Source organism: Antechinus flavipes, chromosome 2 (assembly GCF_016432865.1).
Source record: "Antechinus flavipes isolate AdamAnt ecotype Samford, QLD, Australia chromosome 2, AdamAnt_v2, whole genome shotgun sequence".
NCBI classification, from domain to species: Eukaryota; Metazoa; Chordata; class Mammalia; order Dasyuromorphia; family Dasyuridae; genus Antechinus; species Antechinus flavipes.
In genome coordinates, this window is record NC_067399.1 from 652290552 (window position 1) to 652310843 (window position 20292).

The 20292-nt window shown below is 40.2% G+C and overlaps 1 protein-coding gene across 1 annotated transcript in view; it reads right to left on the reverse strand.

The window, feature by feature from the left end:
- ETFA (electron transfer flavoprotein subunit alpha) overlaps window positions 1-20292 on the reverse strand; it is a 69952-nt gene that overhangs the window by 26905 nt on the left and 22755 nt on the right. Inside the window, exons 2-8 of the mRNA XM_051982439.1 lie at window positions 14086-14232; window positions 11788-11869; window positions 11568-11650; window positions 5742-5841; window positions 4025-4135; window positions 3195-3296; window positions 1979-2047 (exon numbers count right to left, since the gene is read on the reverse strand). Of these exons, the coding sequence (XP_051838399.1) occupies window positions 1979-2047; window positions 3195-3296; window positions 4025-4135; window positions 5742-5841; window positions 11568-11650; window positions 11788-11869; window positions 14086-14232 (694 nt within the window). The remainder of the gene's footprint in view (window positions 1-1978; window positions 2048-3194; window positions 3297-4024; window positions 4136-5741; window positions 5842-11567; window positions 11651-11787; window positions 11870-14085; window positions 14233-20292) is intronic.

Here is a 20292-nt window from a genome sequence, read left to right on the forward strand (position 1 = left end):
CTCTTTGAAGGCAAGGGCTGGCCCTTATCAGTCTATGTCCTCTACAGCTCCGAGCTGTGCTGAGTCAGCCCTCAATAAATGTTTAATAAACTGAACGGAAAGAGTACAGAAATAGCAATCAACTTTGAATTCCAACCTCTTCACAAACCTATTTTTATTGCTCTTCTGCTTAGGAAAGTGGAGGGAAAAGATAGAATTTGTATTGTTTTAATTAAAAATCAAAATTAAGAAGGATTAATAAGCTGCTAATAAATGACATCATTCCGATTCTATCAAGCCCAGAGACAGCACAAGGCCTCTTCCAAAGACGGCCCAGCCACCCACTCAAGAACAACCAAACCAGTCTGCATCTCGCCCAAATTATCACGAGCAGCTGGATACTGACTGCAGGAGCCCAATACCACAAAGCAACGGAGTCAAACTCGAACAGAACCGGATCCCCATGGGCAGCAAACTGACTCAGAAAACCCAAGTTAACATTTTCTCTGCTTGATTGTATTTTTATTTATTACACTGTTTCTCCATTACTTGTTAATCAAGTTGGGGTATATGTGGGAGCAGCTCTACAGTTGACAGACAAATAGTACCTAGGATGGAAAAAGAACTTGCATTAAAAGCATGAGGCAAAACTGAACAACCCATAGCTGGACTTCAAACTGAAGAGAAGAGTGGATCAGAGGGAACCTGGGGACTTGTGCAGGCCTTACTTCCCATTTACTCCTCAACACAAAACTTTAATAATCTCCCTGTGAAGCACTATGAATTGTGGTACCCAGGGAAGAGCCCCACAGTGAGTGGAAGCAGGCTCCTGAACATTGTGGTCCACAATGCAGGGAGAAGTCAGGAAGACAAAAAAGGGATGCCTAACCAGAGAAGCTGGTGGGGAGATCCCGTGGCACGAGTGAGGGAGGGCAGCTCATACTACTATCCACAGACTATTAAAAGTCTTAGAAGAAGGTCTTTAGGAGCCTGGAGAGATGATCTGTGAAGGATCAATTTAGGGAACACGGACAAAAAAACAGATAGAATGAAAAAGCAGAGATGGATTTTGCTGAGTAGGGCAGACCCAGTGATCCAATATCCAAATGATAAAACACCGTGTTGTTTTTTTTTTTTTAAGTTAACTACCACTTTTGATAAAAGATGTTACCTGACATAAAAAAGTGAACCAGTAAAAAAACACCTGATTTTTATTTTACAGGGCTTTCCCCCCCATATTTCTAATATACTTTTAAGAGCAGCTCTCTCCCTATCTTCTTAAAAACAAATCTATTACATTTCAAGACTTAAATCAGATCCCTAGCAAGAGAAAAGCAATTGATTCTAGAGTTTGAAATAATCAGTGAAGTTTCACCAAAATTAAAGAAAGTAAGAAAAGTATTTTATTAGTATAAAATCCTCACATCAAGGATGCAGAAGAGGAAGCTCTTTCCTCCCCACTCAATACTGAGCTATTCAAGAGGGAAACAAATGGATGATGACTTCAGAGAGAAGAGCTGAAAACCACAGAAAAGCAAAACAACTTTACAGCCAGAACAATAAATACAAGGGCAACTGTCATTGTTCTCAACTTTATGGTTACAAAGCACTCGACAAACACTGGGTCTCATAGGCACAGGATCATTGACTGAACCATCTAATCTAACCCACTAATTGACACTGGAGCAAAGTCAGGGAGAAAGAGCTGAAGTGACCTGCCCAGACTACAAGATAGAACCAGGCTCTGAAAAAGAAGCTGTGGCGACGACTCACTACCACCATGATCCAGATAAAGTGACCAGATCTCTACTTCCCTATAAAATGAGGCTATGGGAACAGATTCCCTAGGCCGATTCTAATGCTAAATCTATGAATGCATAACACCAATGCCAGGGTGACTTTCACCATGAATATGTTAGTACTTGTCAGTCTAAATTCAGAGAAAAGAAATAATCCCTCCAAAGGAAATGTTTCTCCAACCCCACAAAAGCCCTTTTACCTGCAGCATGGAGCTGATCCGCCAAGTCGTATAACAGCTTAAAGTTCTCCCCACTCTTCAAACCACGTCCTTGTAAAAGAACAAAGCAGAGTATAAGCCCAATATACAGGCCTGTCTTAAATGTTTCTCAATAAAGCTGTTATGTTACTATTCCTACCAAGTTTATAATTTGGTAAAGAACTGTGCACAACACTCTAGAACCCTGAATTTCGCCTTTCCCAATGTTCCTAATCAGCTGCTACTGAACACTAACCTCCCCAGGATGACTTAGCTTTGTTTTTTCCTTAATGGACACTCACATTTCTGGGTTGAATGGGCACCAATCTAGCAGAACACAGTTACCCCCAGTCACAGGGATACAGTTTTCTTAAACATGATAGCAGGCTATCACAAAGCAAGTGTGACCTGCCTGCCGAAGGTCCTCATCAGAACAACATGGGCAGTTTGGCTAAGTAACATTTAAAAAAGGATAAGGAAGAACTAGAGATAGGCAGCAAAATGACTCAAGATGTGAAAAATATAGTGACAGATCAAGAAGTAGGGCCTTTTTTCTAGACTAAGACAATGTTACAGGCCATATATGAAGGCCATCACTGGCCAGTCGTGAAGGAAGGAAGGAAGGAAGGAAAGAAGAGAGGGAGGGAAGGAAAAGAGGGAGGGAAAGGAGGGAGAGAGGAAGAAATATAGTCAACATGCAACAAAGAAGAGTTTCTATAAAGAAAGACCCAAGAGGGAAGAAACACTTGAAGGGCTTAATGAACAGAGACTGGAGATAATTTCAAAAGAGGACAGATGCTCCCTATCTTAGATGGCATGGTCATACGTAGGAGCACAGAGCTAGATGAAGTGACCACATGAGGTGTTTGACATAAATAAACAAAATGACCACCGCTGTCTTTGAAATAAAACCCAACTTTCTTCCACAGCTAACCAATGAAAATCTGTCAATAAAACAAATACATCAAGTGGTAGATAAAGCTACAAAAGTGTGGAATTTGTAACTATGCTCCCTCTGCTGCCACTCATGAAGACTGGCAATGGCACAAACTGAATTTATAATTTATTATACTCAATTATGCCTCAGTTTCTTTATCAGTAAACAGGCTGCCGTCTATCACCCACTTGCCTCAGTACTTCTTGAAAAGAACCACTGAATAAATTCATAGTATGGTGGATTGCTTTTAATATTGATAACAAATAACAACCTCCTACTTACCACCAGACACCACCACTTTTGCACTTGTCAGCTCTGGCCGATCACTTTTTGATAGTTTCTGGTCAAGCCATTCCGACAGCCCCACTGGAGAGGCACTGGGAGCTGCTCACATCAACACAAACAACATTTTATTTAGCTGGGTATCCTTGTACATGCATGAACATCTCTACCAATCTTCACATAGATCACCCTAAATCCTTAGTGGGATCCTCAATGACAGAAAAACAAGACTACTTCTACCGAAACATTTTAAAAGAGTGAATGATGCCCTATCTCGGTTTCCTGACAAAAGTTTGTAGTGGGTCGGGTTACAATGTGTTGGCAATCGTCCTGCTAAACGACACTGCTCAGGGTGATCATATGAGGGATGCGCCTAGGTGACTTTAACAAGAGAAAGTACATATGCTATATTCTGACACAGCTAAAGATTAATGAATCCTCAATGAGATTTTTGTTGAGTTTCAGGTCACATTGTCCTAGCATAATGAATGTCCTAGTGTGATGGAAATGATTAATAAATGAAGAGAGAAAGGCAACCTAGTATTCATACGAAAGACTAGCCTTCAGGGCACTTCTTTCCCCACCTCCCTCTACCCAAACTTGGATTTCATCCCATCTCCCCCAGGCCAAAACTATCTTGGGCAGTAGATAAGTAATGCTTATTATTCATACGTGTAACATTTATCTCAAAAAGGCCACTTGGATAAGTCTTGAAAGGAGTAAAGGAAGTGCCTGTAACAATTGAATGGGAGGCAACCTCTGATCCCAATACAATCTCTCATGTGTGTCTGCCCTTGCTGAAACCCATCAAATGAAAACCCAATACCCACCGTTCTCTGTGCCGGCACTCCCCCCACTTGTGGATGCCGCCTCAAATGAGGTCCCTCGAATAGAAAACACCTTGACTTTCTCCTCACACTTCACAGTACATATGGCATTCCCTACAACAAGCAGAATTCACATCCACAAATTAACACTCTTAAATGTAATGGTACAAAGGGGTGTCAAGTACTACTGGTAAGACTCAGAAATTATGTCTCAAGAACAAAACAGGAAAATACTCAGGATGGGATTTTTGCCTAAAGGATTAGAGTTGGCTTTCTAAACAGAGATCATGTAACCTATAACTTGATCACAAATTGCAACAAATTTACAATGACTACATTACTATTTTTGTGCTAAAACAAGGTGACATCTAAGTGCCCAGATGCCCCCTTCTTAAAGTACTTGAGGGGCTTTCTATGGATTAGCTATATGACATTAAGAAGGAATTAATCTCTAACTACTGTTTCCCTTGAGCATTCCTGAAGATGAAAGGTCTAAGTTTTGAGAAATGACCATTTGTAAAGAAACACATAACTTTAATCAGAAAGAACAAAGAGTTCAATGCTCTTCCTGTACCACAAGAGACCAGAATATAGAGGGATGGATCAATTGACACAGGAGATACCGAAATGAATTTCTTAATGAAAATGGGAGCCAGAAAAGCATGGATGGGCAAAGAGAAGAGACTGTACTGGCTCAAATGGCGTCTCCAAACCCTGTATCCACTTCTGTCCCATCAGAATGGGAGGTAGTCCAGGTGAAGGTCACTGAAGGTCACAGACTTGGGACAAAGCTTTTGGGCAACAGCAGCAGAATAAATAAAAAGCAGGCAAAGCACAGGTTCCCTCCCCTCCTCCAGCCTCCTACTTCCAGAGGCTAGGACAACAGGGAAGGGAGGAGAAAGGTCGTCTGCTTTTCTACCCTGTGGTCAGTTCCCTTGGCTCTCCACAGCTTTACATGATGCTACTGAGCTAAAGAGCCAGGCAGGTATGATCTCAATGACAGAATGACAGACTGAGGCTTAGGCATGGAAAGGTTCGTGTTCCGAGTCACCTGAGAGCTGGTTAGTGGGAGATGGATTTCAGAAAGGTGGAATGATCCATTCAATATAAAGCTTTTGACTAAGATAAGAGATTGGGGGGGAGACATACACAGAAGTAGTACAGAAAAGAAACCCCAGCCCAGGGCAGCATTCAAATGTTAAAGATTTCAGAAAAAATATAATTTAAAAAAAAAAAAAAACTTAAGTCATGTTTTTGAATCAGAGAACTCTGCTGCAGTTCTGAGTTTCTCTGCAACAACTCAATCCCTACACACTTCCAGGAAAGAACAGGAAGGGCAGGGCCTGACTCCCTTTGCATGCAGGTCACAGGCCCTTTCCATAGGGAAACTGCTGAGATTTTGCCGTGGCTGGTCCTTGCAGGGCAGGTGTACAGAAATCACCACTGGCTCCATCCTCCCAGCTTTTACTGCTTGAACAGAGTCATCAAAGAACCTGAATTCCTCTCCATGCCAGAAACAGGCTATGTCTTTCAAATATCTCAGCTCGTATTTTACCTTTTGCAGATGCAGAAAGCATATAGTTCTCCAAAGAAATTTGTACAGTGGTCCACTTGAAACATCCCCGCATTTGGTTTTTTATACAATTTTTCAGGTTAATTTCTGCCTTTGAAATTTAAAAGAATTAGGATGTTGACCACATACCTTTTCCTTAATGCTTACCTGCATAAATAGTTCTCACAAATGTATCTGGCGATTTGATTTGAATGATGTCAGAAATTGGGGCAACATCAAGTTTGGCTGCTACTCTGGGCAAAAGGTTCTAAAGATAAAAAAAAAAAAATTCACAAAATAATTACTTTAAAAAAAATTCACAGTTTTGAGTTTTTACCATATTTTGGTTTCATGTGCTTGTTGATATCTGAGATTCTTAGAGCAACCTGAGTCAAGGGACTTCTGTGGTTAAACGAGTGTTGGCCATTACTGTAATAACATTATGAATTTTATGGGTCTTACAGTAAGTAAACCCCTTATTTCAATATACTGAATTATGATGTATATTGCTTTGGTAGTTCGGAAATGCACCAAAATGCCTCGTTCACCAAATGTACCATTATGGATTACTAAACTAAGAGAAGAAAGGTTTAAAAAACAACTTTCAGAGGCTAGTTAAATTCTCAAATAGTGAAAGGTACTTTTGGATACATATGAACATTAAATTGTTTGATGGTCCATTAATTAAAATTAATTAAAAAACTCTTTTGCTACCAGATGATGATACAAAGAGCTGCCTCAAGATTATTCTTTAAAGTTCTTAAATGTTTCTGGCTTAATAAATTAAAGAATTCTACAGAGGTAAAAAGTAGTACATGGTGAGGATCCAGATGTGAATTTCAGTAAGTCTGTGGTATGAGAACACTTGAAAGACAATCACCTATAAGTTAGGCTGTGCCACCAGATAGCTTTACGACTTTGCATAAGGCCCTTCCACTCGGTGGGCCTCAGTTTCCTTATCTGTAAAACAAGGTTAATCCTGCCTGTTCCGCCTCCCTCACAGAGTTGTTGTAAAACTAAAATGAGACCCAACAGACAGAAGCACAAAGCTTCTGTGAGGTTGGCTAATTCCCACAAATAACAACCATTCCTGCTTCTGGTGGGTCTGGGCCTCCACCTTAGGATTAATAGGCCCCAGCTCCTTCAGGACCAGCCTCACGCTCTGAAGCTAAGAATTCTGCATCCCTCTCACACAGATGAAACACTTTTCTGATATACAATCTGTCGCTCATTCAGGCACACTCTGCCCAGGGAGTGCTGGTTCTCCAGGCCTCCCTACTCCTGCCAGGCTGCACTCTTACCACTGCCCTCCTCCCTCCTCTCCCCTTGGTCTCCTTCCTCTCTCCCAACTCTTTTCTTAGCCTGACATGCCAAGAGCTACCAAACGGCCCTCTCTGGGCACCAACCGGGAGTACCAATGGCAATCAAAAAGGAAGCCGCCCCGGGTGCCGTGGGGGAGCTGGGTCTGCCACTCCCCGCCTTCTCTCCCTGTCCTGAGGAGCACTGAACACTCAGAAAGGACGCCGCTGAGCTGCAGGAGGGCACTCGGGCCATTAGGAGAGAGGGGAAGGGAAGTCAGGACATTTAGCAGGGAGAAGCAGGCCCATCCCGCACACGAGGGGCCGACTTGTTCTTGTTGGTCCCTGAAGCAGGAGCCATGGGCAGACGCTGACAAGGGGCCGCTGAGGCTTCACAGATGGACCTGTGTCCAACAAGTGGAGGATCCAAAAGCAGAAGGAGCTGCCTCCCGAGGCTGGGGCCTCCTCCTCCTGCAGATCTTCAAGCAAAGGGAATTTCTGGGCAGGTTCAGATCAGTCCAAGGGGCCCAAGGGGCCCTGAAGCTCTTAAGACTGGCTTTATTTGGGGGGGAAGGGGAGAGTGATATGTGCATGCCAGTGTGATACACATAGAGACTTCTGTTCAGAAAGAACGCTCTGCCCTCCCAAGTAATGCTTATCTATGAGTGACACAGGAAAAAGGGACACAAACGTGAATTCTGCCCTAGACCCTCACTCCCTGGGTACCCCGGAGATTAGAAGGAAGAGAAGCTGAAGGGGCAGGGCAATCTCTGCAGCTGCTTTCAGCCCCGAGCCTCAGGACTGGGAAGGGATGACCCAAGGTGTTCTCCCAGTGAGCGCTTTAGAGCAAAAGCCCAGCATGCCAGAGTCCAGTCTTCTTGATGGGACCAGTCAATCCACACTGAGCCACTTGTACGTGCCACGGGGGGAGGAGGTATCTCACACTGAGCCACTTATATGTGCCACCGGGGGGAAGAGGGGATAGTCTTACACTGAGCCACTTGTATGTGCCACAGGGGGGCGGGGGGGGGGGGGGAGGAATGTCTTTCACACTGAGCCACTTGTACGTGTTGCGGGGGGGGGGGGGGGGGGGGGGGGGGAGAGGGGATTAGGGGGAAGGGTGTGTCTCTCACACAAAGGTAGCCAAAGCCAGCCTGGAATGCTACTAAAGCTGGGCAAGAGGGCTCAGCCAGAAATAGTTAAAGATGCAGCCCTGAGGAAGGGGAGGGTCCCCAAGGCTAAAAAAAGGGAAGCCAGAAGGGTGGGGGAAAGGGAAAGCACACCATCAGACAGCTCAAAACCCCCTTGTTTCTTCTGTCGGTTTTGCAGGAGAAGCAGGGAGATGTTGCTGCTACTGGGTCTCCTCAGCTCTAGGGGACGCTTCCTTTCCTTCTCTACGGAGAATCGCCATTCTCCTTGAGGCAGAACTGTTCTGTGAAGCCAGTTTAGTGGGACTTCAATGGGAGTCATCCTTAGAGTCCTTATTATGCCTGTCCCTACAGCTCTCCAGATATTTTAATTTAGGCCTTGGTTTTTCAGCAGGTACCTGACAGATACGGAAATTTGTCAAGGAAGGAAGCTCTCCTGGAGTCGGAAAGACTGAGAGCAAGGATCTTGTTGGGGGGCGGGAAGGGGGAGGGGAGAGAGCAAGAGAGACAGAGAGATAGAGAGACAGAGACACAGAGAGATAGAGAGGGAGGGCAGGGGGGAAAGAGAGAGAGGGAAAGAGAAAAAGAGAGAAAGAGACATAGAAGAAATTATGATTTTAAAAATTATTTCAATAATTTAATCCTAGTTCCTATTCTGATTAACTTGATTGGATCCTGAATTCTACTTTAAAACATTTTTTACTTTGTTTTTATTTGGGGGGGAGTGGTAAATGTTGCATCTTTAAATTTTCTCTCTAACTTCCTGCCTTCTTCAATCTCAGAAAAAATTAACTCCCTTCAGGATCACTTCTAGTCTACATGTTCAGGCTCCTAGAATTGTTAGGTTTTCTACAATAACTCCACTGTGACTATTGATTTTTATCTTCGCTCGGAAGGAGACACAGATAAGATTCCCCACCCTCAGGCTTATTTTGTGTCTGGGACAAAGATGACTTATGTCGGCTGATTCTGGGACAAGACCTTTGCCCTTGGACAAACTAACCTGACCCCAGAGACAAGCAGACAGCACTAGCAACTGTCCTTTTCTGGTGTGGATCAGGTCATGAGTGAAGAATCAAGTGGGACTCTACTTGTGAAGTGCTTTGTTAATGAGTTCCACTTTCTGCCAAGATGGCCCATTTTTGCCACAATGTTCATTTACTTTACCCCCCCAAAAAAAAAATTTTTTTTAACAATTTATTCGTTTGTAACTTAAACTTGGCCAGATTATTTTGGTTTTACCCAACAGATGAATATGGATATTAAAAATATGTTTTAAAAAAAGACTTTTCAAAGACTCAAAATGTTTCTATTCCACTTCTATTAATAGATCATATGCTTCTTGGGGCTAGGGATATATCTTTCTTAGCTAGGTCCTAGCATATTGTCTTTTTTACAGAGTAGGTGCTCAAGGGGCAGCTAGATGGTTCAGTGGAAAGAGCACCAGCCCTGAAGTCAGGAGGACCAGAGTTCAAATCTGTCCTTAGACACTTAATACTTTGTAGCTATGTGACCCTGGGCAGGTCACTTAACCCCAGTTGCCTGGAGGGGGGAAGGGGGGTGGTAATTAGAGTAGGTGCTCAAAATAAATGTTGGATGAATAGAATAAACAAATCATAACTCACAAACGCATCTTCCCATGAAGCAGGGAGTACAAACCTCAAACATTCTTCTTACACATGAAGAAACTAAGGCTGAAAGCGAGGCTGATTTGCCCAAGACAACAGTATATGTCAGGCAGAAATTTGAACACAGGGCTCTGCTCTACTGGATTCCACTTCCAAACTCTTTCTATGACACTTTCAAAATATTACAACTCATGTTTATTTAGCTATTATGAGATTTAGAAAGTGCTTTTCTGTGAAGTTGTTAATGCAAGTAATATAATCTCATTTTAGAGAGGAAGAATGAGATTCAAGAGCTGGGAACCAACCCCAGGTTTCCTAATCTCCAATCCTGTGTATTGCCCACTGTGATGACCGCTTATTTAAAATCAGCTGGAGTCAGGAATTCAGGTTAAGGGAAAATCTTCAATCTTTTTCTTTGTGGAGGGTGAAGAAGGATCGCGATCACGACGTGAGCAGCTGTGACAAGATGCCAGCCCGCAGTCTCTCTTTCCGCTTCCCTCTCCACTCCCCTGCCTCCACCCACCAAAATCGTCATTTCCTATACAACACATCAGGACTTGCACAAAGAGTGGGCGGGGGCCATTCTTTCTCCAAGCTTATATATTAATAGAGTATGGTCCAATTATATTATTTAGCCTCACGTGCTTGGGACCTCAGTGCATTAACTCGAGCCTCAGTCCATTACAGCCCACTACACTACAGGGTGTTTCTCAATCAGTCTGGCTAATGATTTCTAAAGACAGTCTCTTTGTAAGGAATCAAAAGAAACCAATAAGCAAAATTATGAAATTTATAAATTCACAGCAATTTGTTTTTCTTCTATAGCTTTCATTGGCTGCCTTTGTGCTATACTATTTAAGGTGGATTATGTTGTCCTTTACCCATAAACTGACTGAATTAATTTGAAATTTTAAATTACAATGAAATAGGGAAGAGCTCAAAGTGATGACTAAACTATTGCCTCTAATGATTCTCTTCAATTTGAACTGTCTATGTCATATCCTGTTCAGACACAGCTGTTTCCATGCTGTCTCCCCCATTAGTTCATGAGTTCCTAGAGGGCAGGCTCTGCCTCTGGCTTTCCTTTTTAAGCAATACTCTGCCCACTGCCTGACTTGTTGGAGATCCTTAATACTTATTGACTGGAAATGGAATTCACATTCTGCTGCGAGCTTATTCACCAAAAGGCCTTTAAAGAAGAGAAACTAGTAATGAAAGCTAAGTTCTCCATTTTTATCTCTACTAAACCACCCACAAGAAAGTCACTAGTAGATGAAACACTAGTCCCAGATGATGGCATGAAGTTGTAGCCTTGGAAATTAGAGGAACAGGGATCCCTACTGTATCCTTTGGCAGCTTTGTGGTCACTTGGAGAGACATTTAACCCATTCAAGTGTAAAATTTCAGCTGTGAAGTGGGAATAACAATACTTGCAATACCTACTTGCCAAGATTGCTATATAGGTTAAAAAATAAATAAAATAGGTAACATATATGAAACCATTTTGGAAACTGTCAAGTATGTTATGAATGGAAAGTATATATATCCACAAAATGGCCACTGCCTTCAATCAATGAAACTTAGAGGTGGAAAGCTTCCTATCCCATTGCCAATAGTCTAAACTTCTGGTCAGCCTAAATTCAAATCAGATCACTTTTCACAGTTTTTATAAAAGAAAGTAATTTCCAAGTTTCAGCTTAGAAATAGCTTTTTATAGCAAATTTTTTCAAAGTCTGCTAGGACGTGATAACAGCTGAAGAAAGCAATTCTTTAGCATGGCTGTGACAAGATGTCTGACAATTGGGATTGGATACATAAAACAAAGCTTGGTTTATGTGTCTGGTTGAATCAAATACACATAATGGGGTTTAAACCTTCCATATAGTCAGTACAAACCTCCATTTCCCATCTTCCTCTCACCTTTCCAAAAGCAGATGCTCCAGCACAGATGTGTGTGTAATTGAACTGCTTCTGAGTTGCCAAAATCAGTGATGTCAGTTCCTCTGTGAATTAAACATACATGGCAAACTTCAGAACAGTCATATTCATTCACATATTACACTCTAATTTAGATTCTCTAATTGTTTCCCATTAAAAGGTGGCTTGTAACAGGTTTTTCTGTTCCCCAGAGAAACCTTACCTGGAAGGAGTCCTTTGAACACGTCATTCTGAGCCACTAGGACCTTGGATACACCGGCCACTTTGCAGAGATCTTGGGCTATCTGTGATTTAAAAAAAAATTCCCCCTTTGCTTTAATAATCCATCATAAAGTCAGAGTCATTAACTATGTCAATAGGGACACTACTACAAATATCTAAATAGAAAGGAAAATCTTGAGGGGCATCTTTGAGCAATCTCTCTGCTTAAGACAGTACCTTGTGGTATACAGAACAAGGGCTTCCATCTTATGATCATATAGTGTGGGAAAGTCAGGCTCCTTCTTGAAGCTTCATTTTCCTCATCTACTATGACTAGCATATCCTACCTCACAAGGTGGTTGTAAGACAAGTCTGTGTAAATGCTGAACTTTTCATAAAGGGGAAATAGTATTAGAAGAATGAATGTTTCAAATAAAAATGATTTCTTTGTTATCAGTTAATATCAGTCCATATTCAGTTTTAGACAATTATTTAAGATTAATCTCAGAAAGAGTCCTACTTTGGCAAAGAACAATATTTATTAGTATGCCAGATAATAAATGGCTCTCTAAATTGGTGATAGTAAATTGTGTGCTTTACTATTGGGTCTTATGGAAAGCAATATTTAGGACTTAATCTCTTATATGTTTGATATTTTGGAAAGAAAACAGCATTTATACCTGAAAGGCGTAGGCCTAAGGTCCAGCTTTGCCACCATAAATTATCTGTAGGACCTTGGTAAGTCACTTACCCTCTTAACACCTGATTTCCCTAATCTGTGAAACGAGGGGCTTGGATTGATCTCCTGAAAGCCCTCCCAACTGTAAGTATATGCGCCTTCCTAGGTTTAAATAATCAGAAGACAAAACAGCTGCCAAATAGAGCCAGTAATTCTATCTCCCCAAGCTGACAAAGGGGAAAATGTGGCCCATTATGTGATCTATCCCTGCTAATATTAATTATGTCTATTAGAATCAAGTCAACAGAGTATCACCGAAAGAACTCAACACAAAGAGGCTGGATTCAAGTCTCTGCACAGATTCCAGCCATTTGATGTGTAATCCTGGGCAAGATATCAATTCAAGAAACCTTTACTAAGTGCTACTTCATGTAAAAGGAGACAAAACTTCAGTTCAAATAGCATTTATTAAGTTCCCACAGATAAAGATATAGACAAACACACACACACACACACACACACACACACACACACACACACGCACGCAATGGTTTCCTTAGCCTTTAAATAAGGGTTTCATGCTCACTCAGGTCCCTTCCATATTTTAAAGTCTAGAAATTCATGAAATCATAGTTTTAGGAAATGAAAGGTCAATGTGTTCAATCTCCCATTTTATCACTGAGGAAACTGAGACTTAGTGAGCCATAGTCACAGATGTAGTAAGTGGCAGTCAGGATTTAAACTGCTCCCCAACCTGTGTCCTTTTCACTGTCACTTACTGCTTCTAAGACATCATAAATCTACCATCTAAGTTTTTAAAATGTATATAAATCAGGGAGCAGTCCATTCTCAGGAAGGAATATAATTCCACCAAAATGTGATTAGAAATATTGGAGGACACACAGAGTCAATTCAGTGTGATGCTGGGCCATACTTGGTCTCCTCTCCCATTTTTTAACCTTTCAAAGAATAACATGACCTCTTATGTTCTGTGCTCATTCTGCTCTGTCTGGAGAGTGGAGTCATAGTCCAAGTCACCAAGTACAAATCACCAGCATGGTGGCAGCCAGCAGGAAATGATGCTGTCACTTCATACTCTGACACAGACCTGGAAGGCCAATTAAGTAAGACTCCAGTGGGCAAGCCTTCCAGAGGAGTCATTATAGCACATTTAAATGAATTAAACTGAAGGTGATTATGCTTTGATAGTTTCAGCAAAAGCAGTATTCAAATCAATGGAATCCTTCTATTTATACTGATTAAAACAAACACAATTCTCTGTACAAAGAGACCATTCTGAGGAGTCCAAAATAATCACCCAACAATTATTCACCAATCCTAAAGGACTGCTTTGTTAAGGAGTCAACTATTATTCTAATTCTTGACCTGGAAAACCAGACAAACAGTAATGACTACAACAAATCCATTATATGCTCCTTTCAGAAGAAGCAATACTCAATGAGAGCACCTCCTGGTCTCTTCCTCATTTATACTGGCATCGGGAAAAGCTTTGGCACTGGCTATTTCATAAAGATTGTTCTTGCTGGCCTTCCTTCCCCAGCACGTGTGCTGCCTCTGAATAAAGAAGCCGCTTGCTCTAGCTGACTTTAAGTTTCTCACCTTGTCACATTTGGTTCCAGCTACTAAACAGGACACTTCCCCACCGACTCGCGTGGCTGCAGTAATAGCATTCAGTGTAATGGGTGCAAGCGTATCATTCACATGTTCGGCTATTACTAAGGTACTCTGAAATCGTAGCGTTGAGGCCTAAAATAAGAGAAAAATGAAAAAACAAGGTTAGGTGCTTTAGTGACCCCCGTCCCACTAAATACTAAACACTAAAAACTTCCTAATGTGCAAAACGCAAAAATGTCTAAGTATGCAGTTAGGTGTGCATGTACAGCACAGGTAGTTTTGGGTGCATAGGCTGTGTGCACACATGTGTAAGGTGCATGTATCCGTATAGAATGTGGGTAGGATGATCTGAAGTCTATGTATGAGGAGGACAGAGATGTGTGTCCGTGGGGTGGGTGTGTAAGCAGGCCCATATGCAGTGTACGTGTTGAGCACATGTGTACTGTGTGCATGCATGTAGGCACGTGTCGTGTACCTTGGTGTGCATGTGTGCACACGTTGTGTGCACTTGTACCCAGTGGTGTTCAAACAGTAAAGCTGTGACTCTAGACCAGCCTGCAGCTCATACAAGCACTGATGCAGTATTACTTCTGCAGACCAACAGCACCGTGCTAATAAGCCTAAGCACTAACAGTCCAGGGCAGGGAATCCTCCCCTTTTGGGTGCCTTAGATGACTGAACACTCAGTCTGGCGAGGTCTGGGATCCCTTCTTAGCTATGGCCAACCTCAAATCCTTCCAAGCAGCATGACCTTGGGCAAGTCACACTTTTCTGTACCTACTTTTAGTTGTAAAAAGAGGCAGCTTTAAGGAAACTTTCACTTCTAAATCCTAAGAACCTGGAACCCTATGACAAGCAGGCTGTTTAATCCCTCATTTTTTTTTATTATCATTCCATCACTAAAATCTTCATATGTCATTGCTTTCAAATTTTACATATTACTGTTTAACTGCTGTTCCATTCATTCCTGTGGGAATGCTAGACTGGACAAACCTTACCACTGAAGTCTATAGGAAGGGAACACACCAGCCGAAGAGAGAATGGCCTCAAGACTGGCACCCACAGTGACATATCCAGAGAACCCAAGGGACTGGTCAGGGTCGATGTTTCATGAAATTAATCACAGCCAATAAAATCAATGCCAACTGAGGTCCCGACTGATCTTGTTCATCTCTCTCCAAAGTGCTGACTACGAGAGTTTGTTCCAATACACAGGACAGCAATTTTGTTATAACCACTACGTTTCCAATGTGCAAATTCCCGAAACTGAGAAGGAAGTTGCTGACAATGCCCGGTGTTCAACTATATAAATATTCCAAACAACAGTCTTAGTCAAGGAAGAATCTCTGTAGTTACTAATAAAAAAGGAAGAAAGCAGGCAGAAGAAGTGGTAATAATGTCTTCTCTGCAGTTAAGGTAGGAATTATCTTTTGAAATTTTTGTGGAAATTCATGATAACAATTATGAACAGCACACAGATAGCAGTGGAAAAATGGGAATAGCACACAGATAGCAGTGGAAAAATAATCAGAGCTACACTACTGAAAAAAAGAGAAGATCTCTTAGTGAGAACGAAACAGCACAAGCCCACTAGTGCATAGGCCCTCTCATATATATAAAGACAAGAGAAGGTCTTAAGCAGAAGATTTTATGAGGGGGAGGGGGAGCTAAGTTGCACAGTGGGTAGAATACCAGCCCTGAAGTCAGGAGGACCTGGGGTCAAACTTGATCTCAGACACTTACATTTAATAACTGTGTGACCCTGGGCAAGTCACTTAACCCTAATTACCTCAGCCTCCCCCCACCAAAAGAAAAGAAAACATGTCTAAGAAATGCAAATAATGAAAAGACATGGAGGGCTTATGATATGCGCTTGCTGAAAAAGTCCTCACATCACTGAAATTATCCACCAAAGTACCAAACTTTCAGGATATGCTGAAACATTTTTTTTAATTCATTCTCCAACTATCTTTTCAGATATTAATTTGTGTCAGTGCAGTTCTTGTCAGGAAACAAGGTCTGGAACAAGACTAGCACAGATTTCAAGTTAAGCCCTGGAGGCACCAACTGATGCTGAGTGAGAGAGACATTCCTGCACCTTGTGGTGCATTATCCTCTGCTCATATGGCCATCATGATCACATATGGTTTTCCAGAAAGCAAACAGTGATTGGAATGGTATAACAGAATGACTAAGCAGTTATGGCCTCATAGGCTATAAGTTTAAGTAGCAGGAAAAATATATTTGCCAACATGTAAGAAATAACTGATACAATACAAAATAAGAGATGTTGAGGGGAAAGGGTATTAAAATTAACCACAAATCCCAATCTAACATTCTGAAGATTTGGGTAAAGTATCGTACTAGGATCATGAATACAATTACATGGCAATATTGATCTTGATCAGAAAAGCATGGAATCTTACAAAGCACTTGGGATTCAATTTATGCATTTAAGCCCCCAGGGTATGATTTATGATTAAAAAATCAGTTCATCTGAAATGCCACTAACAAACTATTTATTACTGATAGATCAAACACTATACTTTTGATTATTTCATGCATGATTTACCATAAATGTTATGAGATCTTAGTCACCACATGAAGGATAAATCCACGATTTAGTGACAACAGGCTCATTTTTGCCATAATTTAACATTTTGTCATTGGATAAACTGGGTAATACTCCTGAAGATTTTGCAACTTTTAGAATTTCCAAAGACACTTGAATATTGTTTAAGGGGGTGATCGATGCAAAAAAAAAAAAAAAATTAGTGACTGTTAAAAAAAACGTATATACTTCAATCTCTCAAAGTTTGACTACCTAATGGTTTTCCAATAAATATTCCTTGTTGGTGTTTCTTCTAATCAAAAAGATCATGTAAGACCCCCATTAATGGTCAGTGAAACAATGACGAGAACTCTCCAAAGATCTACTAAGTACTGACATTAAGTGAAATATAAAATCAGAAGAGATTCCCAAATCAAGAATCTAAAAATTTTATGAACAACTTGAATGGGGCAGGGGAGAACAGAATGAAAGAAGCAAAAGTTGTTTAATCGTCCACATTTTCTAAGGCAGAAAATACTAGAAAACCAGAATCTAACATTTGCCTAATCATGTAAATATCATTATTACTACTAAAATTATTTTTAGTAATAAATTATTATTGCAATATTTATTGCTACTAAAATCTCATTTAGACCAAAACATTGTAAAACTTTGTAAAACTCCCCTTCATAAAACACTCACTAAGCACCTTTTCCTAGCAGATTACTGGACAGTTACTAGGGGAATGAAGTTTAGAGAAGAGCCACTCCTTGCTCTGTCCAAGAGAATGGAGAGAGACAGGCTAACAAAGAGTGTCAGAATATACAGGAAGTGCATTGTCAAATTTAGGTTCCAGGATCCTGACTCTCTGGAACATTAAAATGCATTTCTATTACCTGGTCTCATCTACCTTTCCCATGCTTTAAGTTGCTTAGGAATTCTTATCATTTTTCTTCCTACTGATCTGGGGAAGTCTTTCCCTTCCAAAGAGCCATCAAATTCTTCAAATGATACCAAAAACAAGTCCCAGATGGATGTAGTTCTCCCTCCCCTCCCAATAACTGAGTTCATTTTTCAAAGACTAAGTGGGGCCAGGATTGAGATCTTTCAGGAAAAATCCTAAATTTATATTGGGGGCACAGTTTTATCAATGGCCAGCCATGTGACACATAAACATTAATTTAAGAGGCGTAGAATAGTGAAGAGGGCAGAACTAAGAACCTGAAGCCCTGGGTAAAAACCAACCCTGGAATCTTAGCAACTTAAAGTCTATTAAACTCGTAACAAAATATGATTTCTCACCTCTAAAATGGAGAAACTAATATACCCACTATCCCCCTTATAGACTGTTGTAAGAAAAGCTCACTGTCTACTGTTAAGTGCTAAATAACTCTTATCATTTTACTTGCCAACAATTTCCAAATTGTTTTTTTTTCCAAGTCTCAGGAATCAGTTTCAGTCAAACTACAATAAAACCAAAAATCAATAGAAAGCATGTGTCCATCTCTCCTCTGCCAAGAAAACAAGTATGGGTAGGAACAGAATCTGAGGTGTCTTTTGATATGTCAACAATAGCTATATAAAAAGAACACTTGTAATTGGACATTTACCCTCAACTTAAAAATAACAACAAGCAAACTACATCCACATACTTTAAAATCTTTAAGTATGTATATGTATATCATGAAAATAATATAAAAGGAACCAAATTTAATCAAAGGATCCACAGTATCAGCTGAGGCCTATTTAAGGATCAGTTTGATTATAAGCTAACCTGAGCTACTTGGGTTGGGGTTTTTTTTTTTTTTTGTTTGTTTGTTTGATCAAAACATTGCTGAATATCCGAATCCTCTGGAAAACTTCAACACTGACCAATTGAAAACAACTTTATTTTGAGTTGTCTTCTTTCTCAACCTATTGTACTACATCTACAAAAAGTCCTGGTTGAAGGCTTCCCCTCCTCATTTCCCCCAAATGATAAAGGTTCTCTACATTTTTCATTTGCTGTATTATAACCAACATGTAGCAAAGTGCTTCGTACTTATTAGGTGCTTGATAAATATTTGTCTTTCTGGTTTTTACCACTTCTGGTTTTACCAGGGTTCAAATTAAAAACAGCAATTCTAACTGCAAACTTCCAATAAACAGGGAAATTTAGGCCTAGGAAGATTATGTGATATACCCAAGATCCCAACACAAATAAATTATGGAATTAAGAATTAGATTACCAGAGAGAAGTCCAATATCTTTTGTTATACCAGTTTCTCAATAATCTCAAACAAATAAATAATCCTTTAGGCAATTCATTTTGTTGTTACATATTCATAGTTTCTTTGCCAATAACTCACTTGGCTTATTTTTAGCACTACAAATATTACTGGATCAGCAGATCCTGAATGACATAATATGATGACAGCTATAGGAAAGCAAAGCCAAAATAATAAAGCTCCAGATTTTAAAGGATTCCTTTCAAAACAAGAATACTGGGGAGACTTCTTAGTTAAATCTACTCCTATAAAGTATACTCCATGATGCTTAAGGCTTATGTTATTTTATTTCTATACAGTGTAATCAACAGTACAAGTGGACAGAGTGTTAGACTTCGAGTCAGAAAGACCTGATATCAAATCTTGACTCAGATATTTACTATCTGTGTGCTTCTGGTCACTTATTAGTCATTTAACTTTGCTCAGTCTGTTTATTCAGATGTAAAATGGGCATTATAGCAATAGCATCTACCTTCCAGGACTATTGTGGGGATCAAGTAAGATAACATAATGATGTAATGCACTTGGTAGGCTTTTAATATGTTATGTTAGCTATTAACATTTTTTAAGTGAGCATTAATTTAAGAGGCAACATGGTATAATGAGTATATCACTGGACTTGGGAACCAGGACTTGGATTCAAATCACACCGCTGACACTTATTTGAGACTCTGAACAAATCAATTTAACTTTCCAATAATAGCCAGCATTCACATAGTGCTTATTATTGCCAGACACGATGCTAAGCACATTACAATTACTATTTCAATTGATCCTTATTACCTGAGAGATAGGTGCTATTATTATCAATTTCCTCAGCTGTAAAAAGCAGCAAAATAAGATATTAAGTGACTTGTTCAGAGTCACACAGGTGGGAAATATGTGGACCCAGATATGAATTTAGATTTTCCTGCTCCAGGCTACTAGAGTCAAACAGAACTGTTTGGAACAATAAGGAACATCTTGTCAAGGATCACAAAGCCAATGTGTTTCTCTCCTTATTAGTAACAGTGCATTTTTCTATATAACTATTAATAGTTTTGATAACTTCTGGAAACTGCTTATTTATATCTTTGGCCATCTATCAATTGGGGAATGACAATTTTAAATATTTGGCCAAACAACTGAGAAATGAGATCTTTATTAGACAAATTACATAAAATTTTCCTACTTTTGCTTTCTCTCCAATTTTGGCTGCTTTGGTTTTGTTAGTATAAAAGCTTTTTTAATATCATGTAATTAAAATTATCCATTTTATTTCCCATGACCCTCTTTTTTGTTTGGTCATGAACTATCCCCTAATCTATAAATCTAACAAGTAATTTTCCCACAATCTCCTAATCTGGTTATGATGTCCTCCTTGAAGTCTGTAAC